The sequence below is a fragment of the Alligator mississippiensis genome, chromosome 1 (assembly GCF_030867095.1).
Source record: "Alligator mississippiensis isolate rAllMis1 chromosome 1, rAllMis1, whole genome shotgun sequence".
Classification (NCBI taxonomy): domain Eukaryota; kingdom Metazoa; phylum Chordata; order Crocodylia; family Alligatoridae; genus Alligator; species Alligator mississippiensis.
The window spans coordinates 349748365-349770676 of NC_081824.1; the positions used below are offsets into that span (position 1 = coordinate 349748365).

Sequence of the window (22312 nt, forward strand, 5' to 3'; positions counted from 1 at the left end):
TAACATATTTTGGCAGCTGATGCAACAGTAGCTCTACTAATGAAAGATAGCCACAGCTTCAGAACAAGGCTACCTTCTGAAAGACCAGGAGTGAGAAAACACAGCAGTAAAAATTCAGCCTTGCCTATAGTACTTAAGACCAAATCATTTTCAGATATTTAGTAAGGAGATCCTATCGGTTGCTGGCAAGCAGCTCATTTCCAAAGCTGTCATCTTTGTATGAAGTAAGAGGTCTTACTCCTGTCAAACCCTTTGGGTAATTTGTGACAAGAACAATTCTTCTAACTCATTGGCTATAGAACAAGGGTGAGCAAAATACAGCCTACAGGCCAGATATGGCCCATCAACTGATTGGATCCAACCTGTGTGGGGTGCCTGCCAATTCATTAGATCTGGCCTGTGGCTGGCCCCGCAGTACTCCACATTGGGCTGAGCCCCACTCTTAGCAGCCAGTGCCATGCTTCTGCCTGCACCTGCTGGCTCTAGTCCTGGCCAGCTGGTGGTATGGCTGTAGCTGCCCATGTGCTGCTCAGCTCCCCTTGCCTCTGTGGCAACTCCTCCTCCTGCCCCTACTGCGCTGCTATGGGCAGGGAGGAAGCTTCAGCAGGGCAGCTCATACCCCAGTGTGTGGGGCTCTGGCTCCAGCTCCCAGCTGTCTTCCACCCACTCTGCCCACCCAGCTCAGTGAGCAACCATCTGCAAGCAGCTGAGTGGGGTGAGAAGCAGCTGGGAGCTGGAGCCAGAGCCCCACACACGGGTATGAGCTGCCCTGCTGAAGCTTCCTCCTTGCCTGGAGCAGCACAGCAGGGGCAGGAGCAGGAGACATTGGAGGCGAGGGGAGCTGAGCAGCACCTGGGTGGCTGCACCCACACTGGCAGCAGCCCCTCTGGTAAGCTGTGCTTGCTGGCCAAGGCCAGGCCAGCAGGTGTGGGTTGGAGCATGGCATGGACTGCCCCTGCTGGGGCATGGTCCCATGAGGAGTGCCATGTGGGCAGCTGTGGACCACACGGCCCAGGTGAGCTCTGCTGCATGCGCCTCCTATCCTTTCACCCCTAGCCAGCTCCTGGGACCTGGCACCCAGACAGCTCCCCCCTCCACCCACATATGCACATGCCCTCATACACACCCCAGGCCATGGCCCTGCACATCCCTGCTGACAGACCTGGGTATCTGCCATGTCTGGCCCTAACTCTGACCCAGCACTGTCCCCACCCCATGATCCCAGGGTCTCCATGGAGACTGGCTGGAGGCACATGGGCAGGGCATGCATCTAAGCGGGGAGCTGCCTCTGGGGCTGGGGCCAGGGCCAGGATCTTGGAGTGGTGACAGCGCAGGGCTGGGGCAGAGCTTCAATCCGTTCCCTGCATGCCCCTGTCTGCGGAGCTGGTGCCTGTTGCAGGGACAGAGGCACGTGACATCACACGAGGCTCCTGGGCCAGTGGCAGTGTGGTGCAAAGCCCAGCAAGCAGTGGCAGCCCATCTCTGCCCCATGCACAGATCCAGGGGTCCTGTGCCCCCCATGCCTGCCCCACAGCGCACGCAATGGTAGGGAGTTGTGTCCCCCCCATGCCACCCGGGCTCTGACCGTTGCACCACCTGTCCCGGGGACCCATGCATCCCTGCTTCTGCCCCCCTGCCCCTCTGCCCCCCTGTCTCCCTCACCATGGGGGCCTTGATCTGCCCCGTTTCCCCCAGCACAATTACCTACCGGGTGCTGCTCGACATGCGATGCTGTGTTCTTGGCTGTGTGCAGCAGGCTGCTGCTAGCTTTGTGCAGCCCCTCCCCCCAGCCTTCCACGTATCACTTCCAGGTCATCTGCGTACCACTGGTGGTACACGTATCTCAGTTTAGGAACCACTAAATTATGTAATTTTTCCCATGAGTGGGTTGAAAGAAACTTGATCTCTACTTTAGCTGCTTGCATATATGGTAGCATATATTTGGTAATCCCATGCTTCAGGGTTTCTGCTAAGCACTTGCTGGGATCAGGAAGATATATTTTTCCTCCCTTTAATGCATAATTTAGCTTTTGTGCCTGGCTCCTTGATTTTTTTTGAAGTATTGGACACTGGCCAAGCTGGAGGTAAAAGATTAGGTACAATGATCTGGTGTGCCTAATGGTAGGGAAGTACATCTTGGGTGGTCTCTGGTTGGTGGGTCTTATGCATGTTGGGTCAAAAGAAAACCTGGTGTTTGTCAGGAAACAACATTTCCCTTAGGTGAGATTGGGAGGACAAGTGTGGGATTTTGCTTGTCTCTATTACACAGAGTATGGTCCACTTCTTAGGATTCGCTGAGAATATTTTATCTATCAAATTTAATTCTATCTCCTTCTCTCTTCCTGTGCCACATTGTAGATTTTTATAATCTTGGAGTGTTATATTTTTATAGATTTATGGCTACAGTTTACGAAGTGGCCCAAAGTTCTTCTTAAAGATCCTTTTGAATAAAAGGTTCCTTGTAAATGCAAGGGATTGGAGTTGATGGCATGAGAAGCCCCTTCCAGTTCTCTGTTCCTATACATTGTTGAAACTATAGAAGAATCTTGGTTTTCTGGTTTGTTTCTCTTGTTTAATGAAAGCAATGTTTTGAACACAATTAATTTTGACTAAGTTTTGGGTTAAATATTATTCCTTCGGCAAATGAATCCTAATAGATTACTTTTTTCAGTCTTTCCTACCCTTAGCTATTAAGGAGCATCAATTCATTATACTCATGGAATTAAATAATGAATATATAATGTAAATCATAAACAAAAAGTATTTCTTCATTTTCTGACACATTCAAGTTCCTTCCACGTGGAAAATGTTTGGTTAATGTAACATAAGCTGGTTTTCTTTACCAGAATAGAAGCATAGAAGACGCTGTATGTAACACTTCTGTCCAGGCTAGCAAGCATCTGGGGTAGAGTCCAGCTTTAACCCTCTCATAATTACTGCCAAATTGGTGGTAGCTTTTGGCTGAGCAGCCAAAAACCACAGTGAATTCAGCAGCAGTTGTGAAGGGGTAACACTGTAGCTTTTGCCTGAAGTGGCTAGCAAGCTGGATGAGGGCAAGTAAGCTGCTGCATGTGGTCAGATCTTACACTTACGGCTCTGGAAAAATCTTTTTTTCTACATTCTGGGTGCATCTACATGTGATATGAATGCAATGAAATAAACACTGGCACAGTTCGCACCAGAATTTATTGTTCCTGGGCACAGCTTTTACCTGTGTGCCCAGGACTGCAGCATGTTGAGGGCACACAGAAAAATGCTGCACCTGGGAGCAATGCATTACATTAATATCACGGGGCTGGCTGGGGCATGAGGGTGCTACAGTGCGGGGTTAATCGGCAGGCAGCCCCCACACTAAGACCCTCATGCTCAGCCATCCTAGGTCACCATCTACAGGTGTGTTGTGGCACAGTAAATAAGTCTGCCATAGGATAGTACTTGTGTCAGGCAGTACTATCCTATGGTGGAGTTAATTAATTTACTCCACCCTAATAGGGGCGCACATGTAGACAGTGACGTTTTACTGCGTTGCTAATTAGTCAACGCTGCAGTAAAGTGTATTGTGTTGATGCACCCTCTGTCTTCTAAAAACAAGGTGTGTGTCTTATTTGGGAGGGTATGATATGTAAGAAAATGTGGTAGGTATTTTGGAAGGGTGATCCAAAAAATGTGCATGCAAAGCAGGGGGCTGCCTCAGAACTAGCCAGTGCTCTGCTCAGGTTTGTATTTTAACTCCCACTCTATCTTAGGTGCCTGAATTGGGACTAGAGAGTGTGTCTCCTCCATTCATTATCCTGATCCTGGAGACCCCTACAACCGTTCCACGTAGGAGGTAAATGTTTTTTTCTTTCAAAACGTGGCTAGTGGTTATGCCACCACTGCCACCACATCCACCTTATGTAACAGTTAGTGCCCAGGAATTTGAGAGGTCAGTGCCCTCCTCAGTCTGAGGAGATTCAAACCCATATCGCTCATCTTCCAAGTAAGGGACTTAATTGCCTGATTACAGGCAAATACGTAGGAAAATGGCAGTCTTCACCCCTCCCACTGATGCTTTACCACTGTGCAGCAAAGAGGAGATGATTTATGGGGCCAGGCAAAGGAAGCAAAAATGAAACCTGACTATAGCCTAGTAAAGACATAGATCCTCATGCTAGTCTGGGTAGAGCTGCACCTTATAGACTAACCTAAGTAGATGTACAGTAAAAGCTGCGTTAACTGGCATTCTACTATCTGGAATACTCTATTAACCAGAATTTCTGGCCGGCTTGCCAGATGCAGGGGGGTGGAGGAGAGTTCACACCGCCCTGCATTGCTGCTGTTCTGCATGCAATTGCTGCCCCCCCCCGTCCACTCCCACTCTGTGTGTGGCCGTCCCCCCTACTCCCCTCCCCCCCCCCCAGCTCCGCAGGGGTTTTCAAAGAGGTTGAAAGCCCCTGCCTCAGATAACTAGAATTTTTAGATACCTGGCACCCCACCTGTGAAATCCTAATAGTCAGGGCACAAACTGAAGAGGGAGGAGTTCTAGGTTCTCATCCCTACTCCCTGGATTGTTTTTTTTTTGCTTTCTATTAAATAGTCAGTGAATAAAAAATGGATCGGTACCCAGGACTATCACATCTTGGGTGAGCTTTTAAACTTCTAGGTTTATAGCCAGGCTTCCTCTTGCAGACTATCTCTTCCTGACCCATGAATCTTGCATTTCTTGCTGCATAGTCGCCCAGTTTCAATAGAAGGGGTGGGAGAGCATCCTCATCCTAGCCTGCTGTTTTGCTCACTTTCAGAAGGAAGATGTGATATTTTACTCCCTGATGGTCTAGAACTCAAGTATCCTGTTGCCTAGCCAAGTACTTTAGCTGCCAGAACCACCACCAACAGTATTTTACTAGAATACAGATTCCTTCATGTATATTATCTAGACCTTCTGTACAACAAGTGTGCTTGCTAGCCCCTGATTACATTTAATTACAGACCTGTAAGACAATAAGTAATTTAAATGAATAAATGACTAACATTAGCACATTTCATATCTTAATTTTATTAGCTTATTTATATATTTATATTGCACCATATAATAAGTTATATATACAACATTAAACAAAATTATTAGAAATGAAATCTTTGGGCAAGATGTACAGAAATCCTGTTTTCATTCATGTATATCTTTTGTGTAACATGATAAAATATTTCTATACTCAATAAAATAATGTTAAATAGTCTATTCACATTGGCAACATTGATTTCCAGGCCTTAATGTCCTTGAGGGTCAATAAACACATTATTACTGTAATATGTCTTTACACAAGTAAATAACATATTAATATGAAATAAAACAAATATGGAAGACCAGTCCTTTGGCTGAAAGTTTATACTGTAATTATACACTAGCAGAAGAACAGCAACTTCCTTCCCTTTTTATTTTTGTTTTATAAGTAGAAATAAACTCAAAATAAAATTTTGTATCCAGGCAAAACTCTGGCCCCACTCCAGTCAGTTTGTTATTAACTTCACTTCAAATGAAGCCAGAAATTCACCCCTGCTTTTAAGTATCTGTTAATTCAGGCCTGTGTCACTCCCAAGTTTTAGGTTTAGGCCGATGCCCATTGCTTAAATATGAAAGCAAGCGAAGATGGCTGCTTTCTTACGAATAAGTAAAGGACAGAATTATAATCCTGTTTGGCACTTGCAAACTAATTAAGCAAGATGGTTTTATAATTATTGCCACAAAATATGAGGGATAAGTAGATTTCAAAGAGAAACTAAAAGGATAATTAAGTCTCATGTTGGAATATGTAGCTCCCAGGCTACTCAAAATAAGCAGTGTAAAGATCAGCAAATATGGACACCAAATATTGTTATTAAATATTCAGCACATAATTATAACTCTACCACAGTTAAGTTCTATATGCTTACTGGTGAAAAACTGGTTATTAACTTCAAAGATATGACTGACTGATAGTTTTATAACACGTTTGCTCAGTCATGCAATCTGTAATTAAAAATAAATCTTTGTAAATCATGAAATATCTTCTAAATTAATAATAACTCCTGCTGAAACCTGTCAGCACAGCATTTTAGCAATGAACTGAACTGCAAATTAGCCTACCAGGTTTGTTAACAGCTACTGGCTTCTGGTCTGTGATTATTGACTGAAAAAAAATCATCCTGCCACAAAAAATAGATTTGTTAACATTTAGAAGAAAATAAGATATATTGTTGCCGTGAACAACCTCAGTCTAAAGCCCCTATAAAAGGAATTGACTCATAAGGAACTATTTTCTCTTCAGCAACTGCTCATGCGTCATACTTCTGTAGGCATATATAATAGTTTTTAAAAGCAGTTGCCTTTGTACTCTTTAAGTGGCTCTTTTACTAATTCTGCTTCTTTTTGTTTTTAAAGTCTTATGCAATCATTTTTATTGCTTAGAGAGTTTTTTTGTAAATACAGAAGATATTAAAATATGTTTCTTTTAAGTTAAAAGTAGTCAACTTTCTAACTACTGTGTCTTTAGTCAGTTAGCAGTATGCATTAATAAGTTTCTGAAATGTTTGTGTAGACCAAGAATGCATTGACATATAGACAGTCATTTGAGATCTGTTGATGACCTTGATAATTTTTTTCTATCTGGAATTATTAGTTAAACTAGGGAATCTGTGAATATAATTAATGTACACACTTCTTTATTCAGCAAATCCATAGGATAAAGAAGGAATGAAATAGGTTACCTATTACATGTGTTAGAAACTGTAGAAATATATGGGTGTTATCTGTATTCCATGGTACTGTATCTGACTGTAGCTATTAAATTATTGAACAAGGCCTGACATGATAGAAATATCTTTAAATAGTAAAAACTTTCTTCAAAAACAGGATATCAACAGACTAATCTGCATCCATTCTTGTAAACAGAATGGAAAATTGGCATTAGTGTTCATTTACTATCAGCAACTGTTTAACAAAAGCCATTATGTCTAATGAAACATTTAATCTTGTATTTCTCTGAAGATTTCTGTTTGTATGTCAAATTCAGTTTCAAATGTTGTCTCAATTCACCCTTTAGAATGACAGAATATGTAACGAAGGAAAGCACCAAATCTTTTCAATCCCTCTCCAGCATCCTGGACACACTGGTCTTGGACTTGGTGTGCCGGCAGATCCTTTGGAAGTGAAGGGAGCTTGTGGGAGGTAGGGTTATTAAAGCACCCTGACCCGCCTTTCACCGGGGTGGTAACTGGCCTGGCATTTCCTGGGGGCTCCCAAACCACTGAGAGCCCCACCAGGCCACCCACTCCCGGCAGGATCACAAGCATGACCATCAGGAAGCAGCTGGTAGTGCAGGTGTAGGTGATGTTTGTGCCCATTCCAAAATGTCTGCGCACAAAGATTCAACAGCATCCAGTCGCTCAATTTGTACCAGTTTGGTTAGAAGTTCGGGGATACTATAGCCAGCTGTACTGATTCGGTCAAAGAGCTGCATGCCATCTGTCATACCACCTATTTCATCTCTCTTTAATCCAAAGCTCTCTGCAAGGTGGCGCCATGTTTTCACAATGGCTTTTTCAGTGTTGTAGGTTGAGCTGAGCATCCTGCTGGTCTTCTCCAGGCAATCAAAAGGCAGTTCTGTGGGACTGAGACCTATCAAAGAGGAGATTCTTAGTCAGAAGCTTCAGTACACAGATTTTGATGACTACAGATGTTTCTTACAGAACAGTAAGGATTACTGTAACATTTAATACCATATACTTAAAACAAGATACCACAGTAACTACATCTAAAATTCTCGTGTGAATTAACTCAACTGCCTGGTACCCTGCTGACTATGATGTATACTGCCTAAATGAATTGCCCCAAATGACAGTATGGGACTGGTTGAGTCTTGTAAGGAGAGAAAGAAACCTGGAGACAATAAGGGAAGAATGCATGTGGGAATTTGTATGGGAAATGATTCAATATTTACTTATTACTGTATCCCTCTCTTAGCTACCCCAGGTAGCTGGGGAATATATTGAAGAACTATCCCAATGAGCAATTCCACAGATACAGATGTGTGAGTTTAGCGAAGGCATTTTGTTTTTTATTACAGGCTAGTCAACAGCAGCCAGAGTTCTAGCAGTGTCGAATTCAGTTGTTTAATGGCACAGAGAATAATTCACTGATAGTCATCCTGCCCCTCAGATGGGTCTGGGGTAAACTAGATTACCTAATCTGATGTTTCCCTGACTTTGTTGCAAGCAACATCTCTAAACCATAGCTAAGCATGTTCATTTGAAGTTACGCAGAAAGCATAACAGGGTGGTACCTTATAGACTAATGTTCAATTAGCCTATCCAAGGGTGCTTGGCTCCTGCTTTGTGAGCCCACAAGCAGCAATCCAGCCCCTAGCGCTGGGTTATCTGTGAGGAGCCCTGCAGACCCTGTCCCTGTACTCTAAATGAGGCATGCAGGGTGACACAGGGCCCGATCCCAGCGTGTGAGGGCTGGGCAAGGGTGCCACAGGGACCCTGGAGCCAGCATGCGGGGGTGGTGAATGGCCCAATCTAGCCCACAGACCAGCCTCATGCCTGCAGGGCAAAAACCATGAGCACTGCTGATCCAAACCATTTAGAGTTAGTCTACAGAGTGCCACGTTGCCCTACTTTCTGACTAAGCCAGTTTACGTGCCCAAGTGAGATCCTATTCCAGCCTTCTTGAGTCCCTGAAAAGCTAACACACAAGGTTGATTGGGTACTCTTCCTATTCTCTGTTTTTTGTGACTTCATCTCAAGGCTAAGATGATAAGGTGTGTTATAAATGTAGGCATCTTAATATTTTTTCAGGGATTTAAGCAGACACATAAATGCAATCCTATTCTACCCTAAATCCATTTAGATACTTAATACGTGGAATAGGATCTGGCCCTACATATTTTTGTAATGATAAACCGTTCTTGCAGAAATGAGAGGAATGCAGATGCTGCAGTGATGCCTCTTGTCTCCATGTGGAAGCTTTCCAGGCACAGTCCCTTCACAGGTGGTCTTTGTCATCCTTAATGTTAATTTTCAAAGGCTGGGTTTAAGCACGACCCTAGGGCCAAAGGTTGCTTTTTGCCGGACCATTTTCCATATTGCAAGATACAGTATGGGAATATACACTTCCCAGCACTATCCTCTGACTTTTGTGTTTACTTTTTTTATATATATGGAGTTTTTCCTGTTTCATGACCACTAGCAATGAGCTGAGGTGAGCTGAGACCTACATTTTTCCAGATAACCCACACACAAAGATTTTGTAAAGTGGAAAATAAATATGGTTTTGCCGTTTGTTATGTGGAGAAACTAATCTGCCTAGACCAGGGATCAGATTACTACCTGCAGGCTGGCTTGACCCCAGGAACCACTGGATCCACCCCATAGGCCAGCTTAAGCTGCAGGCACTCTCCCTGTGCCACTGTGGAGACACACTGGTGGAGGCCAGATCCTAGCACTTGTGCGCCCACCTCTGACCCAGGGTGGGTTATCTGACCTGCAGCCAGAAAAGGTTGCCAGGCTCTGGTCTAGATCATACAGGCAGTCAGGTGTTAAATAGGTGTAACTCTATAAACACTGGTTGACATGGATGTGGTGGTTTCAGGATGTGGTGACAGTGAGGTAGAAGGAAGGCACCTAGGGGCACAGAAAAGCAAAATGCTTGTCTGACATAATCTACAACCCCCCCCCCCTTTGTCCCCCAACCCAAATCTTATTTTCCAACTTGTTATCAAAACATATTTTAACTAGTTTATCTAACCTGCTTTAAACAAGTAACTTATACAAAGTATGTTTTCCAGATTGGAATTTTCTCTTTGAAGCATGCCTTTTCATACAAAGGTAAAAGGGAGTCTATTCCCAGCAAACAACTGTGATTTAATTCTGTGTAAATTTTCTGATTACTTCTTGTTCACACTCACCTTCTGCAACATCACATACATTAGCATATACATCAAAAATCTTTTTCCTTCGACTTTGAATCTAAAGGGAACGAAAACATGTTTTAAACATGTAATGAAAACATGTTTTAAAGAGTTATATTTCATTATATTTTTAGTCAAGTGAAAAGATCATTCCTAGCCAGAGGCAACCAGTCACAATGCAACTGCTCCAATGCTTTAGAAGCCCTTTATTCCAAAGCTCTGAAAACATTGAATTGCATAATGCCTCCTAGGTCTTATGCTGAAGATTCATAACAGAGAACAATACAGTGATTTAAGAATAAACACGCTTTTGTGCTTTCTGCTGTAGGGAAATCTCACTTTCTTCCAGCATCATATAATTTAGATCAGTGAACATTCTACTCTGGGTGTTTTAGCATTTAGTTCCTTTTATAAACCCCACTCAACTATTTGCAAGGAGAGCAAATTAAATAGCACAGATATATGCCTAAATGCAGGAGCTGTCAGGTAAATTGGACCAACAGTGATGAATCAAATGATTCTTCCAACGCACTGCAAGAGACTTAAATTTAGAGGATTTTTTGCAGATTGACATTAGGAGTAGAACTGGTCATATCATTTTCAATTAAAACTATTTTTGCCCATATATGGTGTTTCATAAGCTGAAAACATTTCAGAGATGTAATAATTTCAATTAAGTTTTGGACAGAGAAGATTTCTGAGGTCAAGGAATCTTTGATCATTTCTGGCAGACACTTATCCCCACCCCCACCCACACACATAATATCTAACGTATACTGCTTTGGGAAAAGACTTTGACAAGATCCTGTTTAGCAAAATCATGTTAAAGGCTTTGTTTTTGTTCCAATGCTAAACTAATTTCTAAACCTCAACATGAAAGGGAATGATCATCCTTCAGATAGTTCTAATTAAGAACAAGTCATTAGAAAAGCTGGCTTCTTGATGAGACTCCAGCACTGTCTACAAAAAGTCTCTACTTTTCACAAAAACTATTTAGAAAGAAGCCAAACTAAAAAGGCCCTTTTTGGACATTTTTAGTTTTGTGGGGAGATTTTTGTTTGCAGTTTTGTTTTGACTGGGCTACAGAAGCCAGCTGGGTCTCTAGACCTGTGGTTCTCAAACTTGTTTCTACCAGGACCCATTAGTAAACATTGATGGCCAGTCCTGACCCAGTAAATAGTTTAAGTAGAAAACAACCCCCTGGCCCTGCCAATGCCCTTCAGTCCCAACCTGCTGCCTCCTGCCCCTAAGCCCCAGCCCCCCAGTGTGTGGGGCAGGGGGTGAGTGTATGGAGAAGGGGGGAGGTGTCTGGGACATGGGGGGGCCCCAAACATATCTCTTGCAGGATGGAGCTGTGCCAGCCTGCAAGGGAAACGCTAGTTTCCCACATTTTTGTCCTTTAAAGGAGAACCCATTTTTAAAATTTGTTGATCCATATTTAAAGTTTGTTCATGGCCCTTTCATATATTCTTGGAACCCACTTTTGGGTCACAACCCATGGGTTAAGAAACACTGCTCTAAACTATGATTATAGGCCACAATTAATTGAGTGCTGTACTCTCGACTTGTCACATAGGTTTGTATCAGGTCTGCACATATTTCCTGTCTGAGACAAGACTGCAAAGATTTCATGGATGTTATATACTCTTCACATTATGTTTCCCAGAATAAAGACTTCAAGTTTTCAATTTTTGAATCAGAGTAGTTATTGTTCATTTGGAGAAGCCATTTTATAAGCATGTTAGTAGTTAATGCTATATTTACTTCATTCTAAGATGGGTTTTTTCTCCCATTTAACCTTAGAGGGAAAACCCCTTATCTTGAAATCAAGTACAAGATGGTGGAGAGGCAGGCTGCTGCTGCCTGCCCCCTGCCACCTCTGCACCTCTTGTCTCTCCCCTCCACCCACAATTCCCCTCATCTCATAACAAATTTATAAATTTTCTTTGTATAGAATCGAATTATTCGGGGGAAGAAGTCATCTTAAATTCAGGATTGTCTTGGATATGGATACATATGGTATATTTTTCCAATGGGTTTTCTTAGACCCTCTCCAAAAGTATCTAGAATCCCCCATTGTATTTTCTACTCTGAAGCTGTCCTTATTGCATTGATTGTCTCTGAGGCAGAGAAGCTAAATGACACTTCCTTCCCAAGTCCAGCGAGAATGAGGTAAGACAATTTCTTCTTTAACGGCAAAAGTTGCTGAATCTGCACCTCTCCCAGCCCATGTGTAAATGTACACGGCTGAGTTTTCATTTTGGATCTTCTGTACAGTAACTTATTGCATAATGTTTTTAACTACGATATAAGAGTACAAAGCAAGGCAGATCTGGTTTTAAAATTCTCTCTCTGTTTTTCTAGTTTTTTCAATAACTTTCCTTCACCTTACTCAAAGGCCTTTTAGAACCATCATCTGTTTTAAATGTGTGCATTCACATGAAATTTTTATTATGGAACTGACTAGTTAGCTCCGCAGTAAATGTCTCAGTGTCTGCACATGCATCCCTTATTAGGGTGCACAAAACTAATTAACTCCACAGCAGGGTCATACTTGCAGATACATGTATGACCCTGCTGCTGAGGTATTTTGGGCGGGGGTTATGCGCAGCAGTGCATGTGTAGACACTAACCCGGATGGCTGGGGCACAAGGGCGCTTCAGTGCAGAATAACTATTCTCTCAATAGTTATTGGAGAATTGGAGTTATTGGAGGATATAACTATTCTCCAACCATTTGGGTTGGTCTAATAAAAGATATCAAATTCACCCAAGGAACCTTGTCTACTAGAATAATTGACTTTTACAACATTGAAAAAAAGGAGTAGGCAGTAGGCCTGTGCGAGTCAGCAGCGATCTGATCCAGCTTCAGATGGCCGCAATCCGATCTGAAGCTCCGGACCGGGTTTCTGCCTTGATCTGGCCGAAGCAGCTCCGAAGCTTGGGAGCCGCCTCGGACATCGGCCATAGGGCATAATGGGGAATTAATGAAATAGCTATAACTTTGTTGGTTTTTGTCTGATTTGGATGAAATCTTCAGGGTGGTAGACTCTGCAGAGAGCATGAAGCATGCCAAGTTTCAAGAAGACAGGTGCAGGGGTTTGGGAGGAATGGCACCCCAAATTCTTGAAAGCAAAACTCCTGTCACATCTACGTGTTACAACATAGGGTGGTGAAAACTGCAGGGGTGCTGGCCTATATGGAGGCTGCAAAGCCTGCCAAGTTTCAAGAAGATCGGTGCAGGGGTTTTGGGGCAACTGTACCCCAAATTCTTGAAAGCAAAACTCCTGTCATCTCTATGTGTTACAACACAGGGGGGTCAAAACTGCAGGGCTGGTAGCTCTTACTGAGGCCACAAAGCCTGCCAAGTTTCAAGAAGATCGGTGCAGGGGGTTGGGGGAACTGCACCTCAAGCTGCGGACAAGCAAAACTCGTGCTATGTGTGACACTGTGTGTGTTAACGTGAAGCGGGGTGACAGCTGCAGGGATGGTGGCCCCTGCTGCAGCCACGACGCCTGCCAGCTGTCGAGGAGATGGGTGCAGGGGGGTTCTGGGGCCCTGCACCCCTAGCTGCTGATGGACAAAACTCCTGCCAAGACTGTGTCTGTCTTGGGGCAGTTGATTGTATCGATTCTTTCCTCTCCTTAGCCTGGTTTTGTAGGTGCTAATTGATGGCAATTAATTGGCTACATTAGCTAGGTCCTGTGTATTGAGCTGGCCCCTGAGTGAATCATGATTGATTGGTAACTGGTAACACAGTAGCTTAGCAGCCAGGCCTGCAGTAGTGTCTGCCACGCCCCAAGACACAGACAGTCCCACAAGCACCCATGGCACGAGTTTTGCTTGTCCACAGCATTTTGGGGCAGTTTCCCCCAAACCCCTGCTCTGATCTTCTTGAAACCTGTCAGGCTTTGTGGCCTCAGTAAGAGCTACTAACTCTGCAGTTTTCACCCCACTATGTTAGAATGCCTAGATGTGACAGGAGTTTTGCTTTCATATATTTGGGGTGCCATTCCCCTCAAACCCCTACACCAATATCCTTGAAACTTGGCAGGCTTCATGCTCTCTGCAGAATCTACCATCCCTGAAAATTTCATCCATATCAGACAAAAAACAATGAAGTTATAGATATTTTATTGTTTCTCTATTATACCCTATGGCTGAATCTCCGAGCCGGGTCCAAAGCGTTTTGGAAGCTCCGAACCGCTTTGGGAAGCCTAACAAGGCCAGTGCTTCCACCCGGATGTGCTGCTTCAGACCCTGAAGCGTCCGAAGCATCTCTGGATCCAAAGCTCTGTCCAAAGCCTCTCACAGCCCTAGTGGCCAGAGAATGTAAATTCCTACAACGGGGTAATTTTGTCCAATCTTGTATAGAGTTACCACTGAGTGGGATAAAACCAGTGTAAGTTACACTGAAATAGGTGTAAGCTTTCTGCAGCTTATTCCAGAGTAGCCATTTGCTCAGGTCAAAGTGAATATTATCACAGCCACTTAGTGGTTATTGTAATACCTGCCTATCCTCCCTGGGATAGATGCACATCTGTCTGCTCCGTAGCCTAATGTAGTTTACTTCAGTGTGCAAAATATTGGTACATTACACTAGTGTAGAGGTGTCTTCTGCTCAGGCACTATGCCTTAGACAACCTAACTAGCCACATAAATGTTTATGAGGATCCATCTATTGTATATACAGTCTTATAAGATGCTTTCATTTGGTCTGAGAACCTGTGTATCTAATATAAATCCAATGTGAATTACAGGTAGACAATGGTGATATGTGCATAAGAAGTACCTCAGAAGAGAGGAGGAGGAAAATGCAAACATTGAGTTAGTAGGTTATTTCCAGCTGTTTGTCACTTGCTAAAAGAACATCTCTCTAGGGACTGAAATGTTCTCTCTCTGGTCCCAGTTGAAAGATAAACTATTATGGAAAGTTTGAGCTAAATCGGTTAGGAAATAAATATGCCATACCTAAAAACACAGAAATCAGGAAATCCTATTGTTAAGGTTTCTAAAATTACATGAATCTAGTCATGTTTATGCACACACACTTGATTTTTCTGGTTAAATGTATGCCTTGCTATCTTATATTCATTTATGTTAAAATATATACTATGAAATTGTCACAACCCAAAGTTGTGAGTTTTTGTTTGTGTGTGCTTCGGCATCGCTAAATTATGTTCCCGCTAAATTGCAGCTTCCTTGCACGGCGGAGTTCTCTGCTGCAGAAGAGAACTCCGGTGCAATGGGGAATTTCCCGCCAATTTGTAGCTTTCTTTGCATGGTGCATTTCTTTTGCATCTCAGAAATGCACGGTGCAAAGGAGTTCCCGCCATTTGTATGAAGATTCGTGCCACATTATTGGCCGATTCTAATATATGCACACGTAACGGCTAGCAATTGGCTTGTTAGCCGTATAAAGAGCTTGAGTGGTTTCTGCCCAAGTTGGAGGACTCCACGAACACCAGGAGAGAAATCACTTAGAAAGCGTGAAGATCTCTAAGCGCTGTGGATCCTCACGGACCCAACGCATTTCTTAAGCAGGCAACAGAGGTCTAAACAGCCTCTGGCCTCTCCCCGTTGCCGAGCGCAATCCTAGACGTATCCCTTTCCTATATACTCAATTTTCGAACCCACGGAGATTTAACAACTCCGGGGCCTGAGAACCGAATAGAGCCCACGGATCTTCGACAACTCCGTGGGAAAGAAATTGCCGAACCCGCGGAGCCTTAACAACTCCGGGGCCAAAGAACCGAATTTGTCGTAGTCCTCCAACGAGGATTTAAGCGGAGCTGCACCTGGAAACTGTCCAGCCTACACCGTGACCATCTTGGGTGTAAGTAAATAATCTTTAAATCAACCATTACGCCTCTGTGACTAATTCTAGCCCGTGCGTGCCTTCCCGCCGCACGGTCTCCTCCGACCCCGTGTGCCAGGATGCTGGCCACAGCCCGCGTGCGCAAAGACGGGCCCGGCTCGCCCCTGGCCCACACAGAAATGTGTGGTGTTCCAAAGAGCAAAGTCAGATTTGCTGGTGGAACCTCACTTTTGAATCTCCTTTTTTATGCACTCAATTTTTCAGGCCTTTACAATGGATCTTAAGTGCACACAGAGAATCTCTAGAACTGGGCTATCCAAACAGTGGTCCAAAGGCTGTATGCACCCCCTGAATGGCTACCTATGGTCCCTGGGCTCCTGGTCTGGGTGCCACTCCTCCCATCTCTTTCCTGATGCTGCTACTGTAATCTCCAGTCTAGCTTTGCTTCCTGCTCCCCACCTCTGGGAGTGGAGTAGGGCAGCCTGCAGGGCTGAGGGAGCTGATAGCAGGTGGACTTGGGTCACCCAGGGACATTGTACAGTGCACGGCCACTGCTGCATTGCAAGGGAGGAGAGTGTAGTGTAGCAGTGCTGGCATAGTACAGCAGGGGATGCCTCCCGCACAGCATGGCCCACGCAATATGCAGCTCAAGGGAGAATGCAACTTGCAGCTGGGGGTATATAGGCCATGGCTACTCAGTATTCCCTCGGTGTTTCAGAGCAGGGATGTCCAACTTCTATCTGCTGTCTGTGCAGGTGAGATTTGATAACATTTTATTTTTATTGTCCCAGAGTTTCCTATAGATTAGGTCAATTTGCAATCTACTTTTTTGGGGTGCTAGGACTTGTGCATATTTAAATAAAAATTCAAAATGATTTTCCACATTTAGTTCTGAGGAGAGTCTTACCCCAGTTGATTTGTTGTTTGTTGAAGATTTATCCCTGGCCAAATGAACTAACGATAACAAGCACCTCTCTGGGGCCTCTTGCTTGTCAACTGCAGCTTCTTCATCACTGTCCATACTGCGACTTAAAAGTCTTTCGTTCTCAGAAGAGGCATCATTTTCACTGAAAAATGAAGGGTAAGGGTATCTTACTGAAGCCTTTGATAATCTGATTCCAAATGTATCTTTTCTCCTGTCTTCTAGAAATGGAATATGTGTTTTCATCCTTTTTAAAAGTCTACCTTAAGGGACCATTAAGATTAAATCCTACTATTGAGGATGTAGGCAAATGCTCTAAATTACAGTCATGCATACCCATTGTAAGGGGAAGACTGAGCCATTTTACAAAGCTTGGTTTCTTACAATTTTCACCTAGGACAAAATTCTGGCTCTTTCTGCTTCTCTCTGTATTTGAGAGAGGTCTTTGCAGTCAAGGAAGAAGGTTGCTGTGAGATTGAGCCACCTATGTACTGATCTCTGAAGTTGGGGATAAGATGCATCCTTGAGTTCTGCAGCAGGGGATGCACTCTCTCATGGTAGCTGATAAATAGCAGGGCAAACTTATTGGGTATCTGAAAATTATAGACCTGGAGCAGGCTTAAATTTCCAAAATGGAGCTGTCAGGAGAGAAGACAGAGCCCTATAGAGCTTATGAACTGTACATTAGAGCACTTGAGAAAAAGAGTAAGACACAGCGCTCCTTCCAATAACATTTCCCACCCAGTTAGTCTGAAAACAGACATCACCTTTGTGCTGCCATAAAAAAAAATGATCTCCATTTGCAGAGACATGCCCCAAGTTAGTTCCTTCATTTGTAGTTTTCCCATAAGACTGGGCCCCTAAAGCCCATGAGCAGCAGGGACCTGACCCTATAGGACAGCTGGCAATGTCTTTATCACCCATTGAAGCAGATCACCTGTGCCAGGACATATCCCAGCTCTGCTAATGCCACAACAAAAATTACAACTGTTTTTAGCTTTAGTATACTTTCAAATCTAAGTCCTCTCCTTCAAAGGTCCAAGGAATGGAGTTTCCAGTTCTCCCTGGTTTCTCTCACTGCTAGAAGTTATTAAGTCCATATTTTCTTTTGATAAATGCATTAATTTCTTTTTCATTATATATCCTTATACATATTAAATATAGGTATCCATTTCCCTCTAGTGTCCTACAATGGTTATTATGCTCTTTTTTCACTTTAACCAAGCTAAAAGCATGTTTATGCCTTTTTTTTCTTACGTACCTCTTAACAGTCTTAGCTGGAGTTGCGGTCAATTTTTCAAACTCCTCTTTCTCTGCAAATATCACTACATTTTCTGCAGATCAAAAAAATAAATAAGTTTACATTGGCAGAGACTGCAAGTGATATTTTTGCCTCACCAGCTTCTCTAGCTGGCAGTTTTACTACAAACATAAATCTCTCTGTATGCTACTAACATTTTACTTGCTATTGAGAGGATTAAGTGAAATTTTGATAGTATGGAAATCTTTTTGCATACTTCTCTACTAAATGAAAATGGAGTTCAAGCAGTTAAAAATGGGAAATTGCATGAGATGATGGATTGAGGGAATTTAAGCCTTATTTTGTCTGCTGTAGAAAAAAGAAACACTATAAAACAACTCAGACCTTGTACTTCTTTCTTCTCTTCTTGCATATTGGCTTGGGCTTCAACCGTTTTTACTGAATGGCTGGTGCAACAGGCTAAAATAGAAAGAATTCAGCTTATTAATGGTCATTCTTAGCAACTGTCTGGAAGTAACATCTTGCAATTTCACTTTTTATGCTGTGCAGTTACCTTGAGCAGAAGGTTTAGTTTTCACAATGTAAAACATGATGATCAAGACAATGGCAATAGCCATTATGAATATAGTAGACATGGCAATGATAAGAGCAGTAGCCAGATGACCTTGTCCTGAAAGATCTGCTGGAGACACAAAGAAATAGTTTTTTAGTAAAGGAGGCCTATTGAAGACAAAGAATACTTACCAGTTTGAGGCCTGCACTGAACTTAAATCCTGCACAATGTATCTGCTTTGGAGATGATAAAATACTATAGAATATCCCTTGCACCTGATATGCCAGTCACTATACAGTTTTACAACTCTATGGAATTTGATCTCTAATAAGCAATTAACAGTGCTTCTGAAAATATTAGATCACATGTTTATACAAAGATGAAGGAAGTTACATTATCCTCTCTGGGGTATTTTCCTGAAATACATTGTACACGTAATGTTTTCAATAAGAAGACATTTATTTGTTGCTACCAAATTTTGACATCTTTCCATATTTGAACCTTTAAGTGGTTACATAAAACTATTTTGTTGAATTTTATTGATATAGTTCTTGGTGTAAATAGGAAATGTAGGCAAATAATGTGGTCATGATGTTACTCTGTATAGTTTTTTTCTAAGCCAGAATGGAGCTGTTGCTATAAAATTTAATTTATCTTTGTTTCTAACAGGATGTTAATAACAATTGAAAGAATGGTCCTTGTTGCATGGTAATTTTGGGCAGCTCCTAGAGGACTTAGCCCCTGGACTCTCTGTACATTAACACCTTAAAGTTGTTTAAAGCACTCATTATACGGCTCAAAGTTATACCACTCCAGGGTAGGATTATCTCTTGATCTGCACAACCCAGCTCCTTAAGATGTAGCCACTCCCCACAGATGTGCCACTGAGGTTGAAGGTGTGACTGCTCCAAACTCCAAGCTACCACTAATTTGATCAACATTTGTATGGCTCACAGTTTAAGGTGAAACAGGTCCCCATAACAGGTTTGTAGGCCAAATTCTGTTGAGGAATACACACATGCAGTTGTCTTTGGTGGGATGTATGTCTGTGCATGTCTAAGGATTTGCTTTGTCTGTGGAGAGAATATGGTGTTTCCCCATATTATAACTTACGGGTTTGTAGTTCCTTGTGTGTAATTGCAAACAGCTGCTAGCTTTCAACTCTGAGTGAAAGTTGAACATTCATCTTAATTGTTAAGTCATTTATACTTACATTCATCTTAATTGTTTCGTTTATACAATACAAAATAGCTCAGTGAAACAAGATGTGTGTAATGTTTTCCATGGAGCTAGACCAACATGCCAAGTGGGCAATCAGTTGGTAATGTTTCATTAGTGTGAATGTTTAAAATTCCTTTGTTGGAAGACTTTTATAAAGTACAGATGAAAAATTTAAATACATTTGGTGCAATTTGCTTTGGTTTATATGAATAATAAAACTCGTGTTATGCCATTTGTACAAACACTTCTCAGTTAAATAAGAGTTAAAACTTTGAAATAAAACTTTGATAAAAATATGGTGGGAGCCAAAAAGAGAATCTTAAAATAAATAATTCAGTCATCAGAACAGGAGCGGCTCCTGTCTATATAATGAACCTGGGAATGCCTACAAGGAAGGAATTGATTGAAAAAGTTTTTCTTGCTAAATGATTTTTTCCTCATCATCAGAGCAATATCCTGAAGGAAGTAAAAATATGTTTTTGTTATGATGTCTAAATATACAGCTACTGACAATATAGTGTCCTGGCTACCAACCTCTTTCTACTAGTAGAAAGCCTCAGTAAATATTATCATTATGAAATGTAAGTCTAGAAGCTTCATTCAACAACTTATCTAATTCCAACCAGCAGTATTTTGGATTGATGTGGATAAATCTATAAAATGATGCGACATCCATAACTGGATATCTTGTCAGCAGCAAGATGACTGCCTAGAAGCATGAGGCAGGTCTGAAAGGTGTGCATGACAATGAAAAGCTGTCCTTACAGATCCCTAGGGCACACCACAGCAAGACAGCAGTGCTGTCTAAACTGAAACATAGTAACTGTGTTTGTCTGCCCTCTTCGATAGGAATCAAGAGAAGCTAACAAACTAACAACAGACCAGCAGGCATGTCAGACAAATCCTATGGTCAATGCTATTGGCATCTGAAAAGGGAAACAAAACTTCAAGTGCTAAAGCAATTTGGCAGAATTGAATAATGCATAAAGTACCAGAGCACTCCACCGTCTGGTGTGCTTTACAGTCTCACTGGAATTTTCATACAAGTCAAACTGATATTTCTATATGAATATAGATGTCTCTCTGGAATACTTGGATTAATTTCATTCTGTTTATTAATACTTAATTATACATCTTGTCAGCTACTTTACAAGCTTTGTTTGTTAAAGAGATTGTCTAACATTAGATATAAGCGAGAGAGTTGGGGGGGGTTTCTTGAACATTCAGTTCCATAATAAAAAGTAAATGCTTCCTCTGAAGCTGACTGGATTGACACAAGCCACGCATCCTGGCACTCAGGCCAAGCTATCATCCTATCTGTGATACTGGAAAGCAGATGGAAAAGCCCAGGAAAGAAGCTATAGTAGATAATTTGGAAGCTGACAATATCTGATCTGCCTCTCAGTGTTTGGAGCTCATTCATTAAATAAATGCATACTTTCAAGGGTAGCCAAATAATTGTTTATTGATAATATGTGCTTTGAAAAGCTGTAACCTTGAAAAGCAAGGTTTTGTGTGTAACTTCCCTATAACACTGACACCAGAGAAACAAGTTGCCTTTACGTGAGGAAGAATAATTGAATATTTTAACCTGCACTTTCTGTACTTCAGAAGACTTGGCTAATCATGTTGATGTCATTTTTCTCCAAGGTGTTTTCAAGACCTCAGAAGAGATGTAACAAAGGGAGAAGACCAAGAAATTCTGCAAAGAACTGTTACAGTTACTTTTCCAACAGAGACTTCATATGTAGTGTTGACAGAAGATGAATTTAAAATAAGATATGTAAGATCAAAGACAGAAATTGGATGCACTAAACAAAGAGCTAAAAGCCACAACAGAGTTTTAGAAAATGTTAAATATTTTACACAGTTGAGAAGCTGAATTAAAAATGATATGATAAAATTTTCTGAAAATGCAGTCTTCAACATCATGCATACAGAGAAAACAAAAAAAATCATCTGTGCTAATTCTTTTTATGCTGCACTGCAGTGCCCTTATTTTCATGTATTCTGACAAAGCAAGAACCCTCTCTCACAGCTTTTTGTTTTAGCACCAAAAGAGACCAGCCACATTGTTGCGTTAAATTATTTTTAGGTGCCTGGCCAGTCTGCTGAGGCACAATGCTTTTTCTCTTTTTTTAGAAACAAGGAGCTAACTTAATTACTACCATAAATGAGTACAAGTTAGTTCAAATCCACTTTAAGTCCATCTGCACTAAATGGATATTACTGATTACTCAAGGAACAAAAAGTCGTTATAATTTTTTTTTTTAGTGATTCTTCAAAGTGAGGAATATAATGAAAATCAATATTACAACAGGTGTTTTCAATTTCGCAAGGATGTCACTTGATGCCATATTGTGAAGAAATATCTGCTGAATTAAGTGTGCTGGTGCTTTTTCTTACCTTTGTGTGCATGCTGGAAAGGTGAGAAAGTGCTTGTGCCAGATGTACTTGGGAAAATGGGTGAAAGGCCTGAGGTAGCACCTGCACCTGCAATATTAAAAACATTAATTTGTACTAAGACCAACAACTTAAGAAATTTTAGGGTTAGATTTGCTTGATCTGTTCTCCCAATGCAAACATGCCCTGGTACTGGAACTTTTCTAACG

General features: G+C 42.1%; 2 protein-coding genes across 5 annotated transcripts in view; one reads left to right on the forward strand and one right to left on the reverse strand.

Moving 5' to 3' along the window:
- CCDC138 (coiled-coil domain containing 138) overlaps window positions 1-21603 on the forward strand; it is a 120957-nt gene extending 99354 nt beyond the window's left edge. Inside the window, exons 18-19 of one of the 2 annotated variants that reach the window (XM_059721040.1) lie at window positions 3747-3829; window positions 4782-4945. The gene's annotated coding sequence lies outside the window, so the exon portion shown is untranslated. Of the gene's footprint in view, window positions 1-3746; window positions 3830-4781; window positions 4946-21350 lie in introns of those variants that run through there. The other variant, XM_059721041.1, reaches the window with a different exon arrangement.
- The window catches only part of EDAR (ectodysplasin A receptor), a 116370-nt gene continuing 99073 nt past the window's right edge, over window positions 5016-22312 (reverse strand). For 2 of the 3 annotated variants that reach the window (XM_006261513.4, XM_059721046.1), the window contains exons 6-12: window positions 22107-22193; window positions 18480-18608; window positions 18311-18385; window positions 17927-17999; window positions 16651-16810; window positions 9924-9984; window positions 5016-7633 (exon numbers count right to left, since the gene is read on the reverse strand). In XM_006261513.4, the coding sequence (XP_006261575.1) occupies window positions 7314-7633; window positions 9924-9984; window positions 16651-16810; window positions 17927-17999; window positions 18311-18385; window positions 18480-18608; window positions 22107-22193 (905 nt within the window). In that variant the 3' untranslated portion in view covers window positions 5016-7313. The remainder of the gene's footprint in view (window positions 7634-9923; window positions 9985-16650; window positions 16811-17926; window positions 18000-18310; window positions 18386-18479; window positions 18609-22106; window positions 22194-22312) is intronic. The other variant, XM_019485001.2, reaches the window with a different exon arrangement.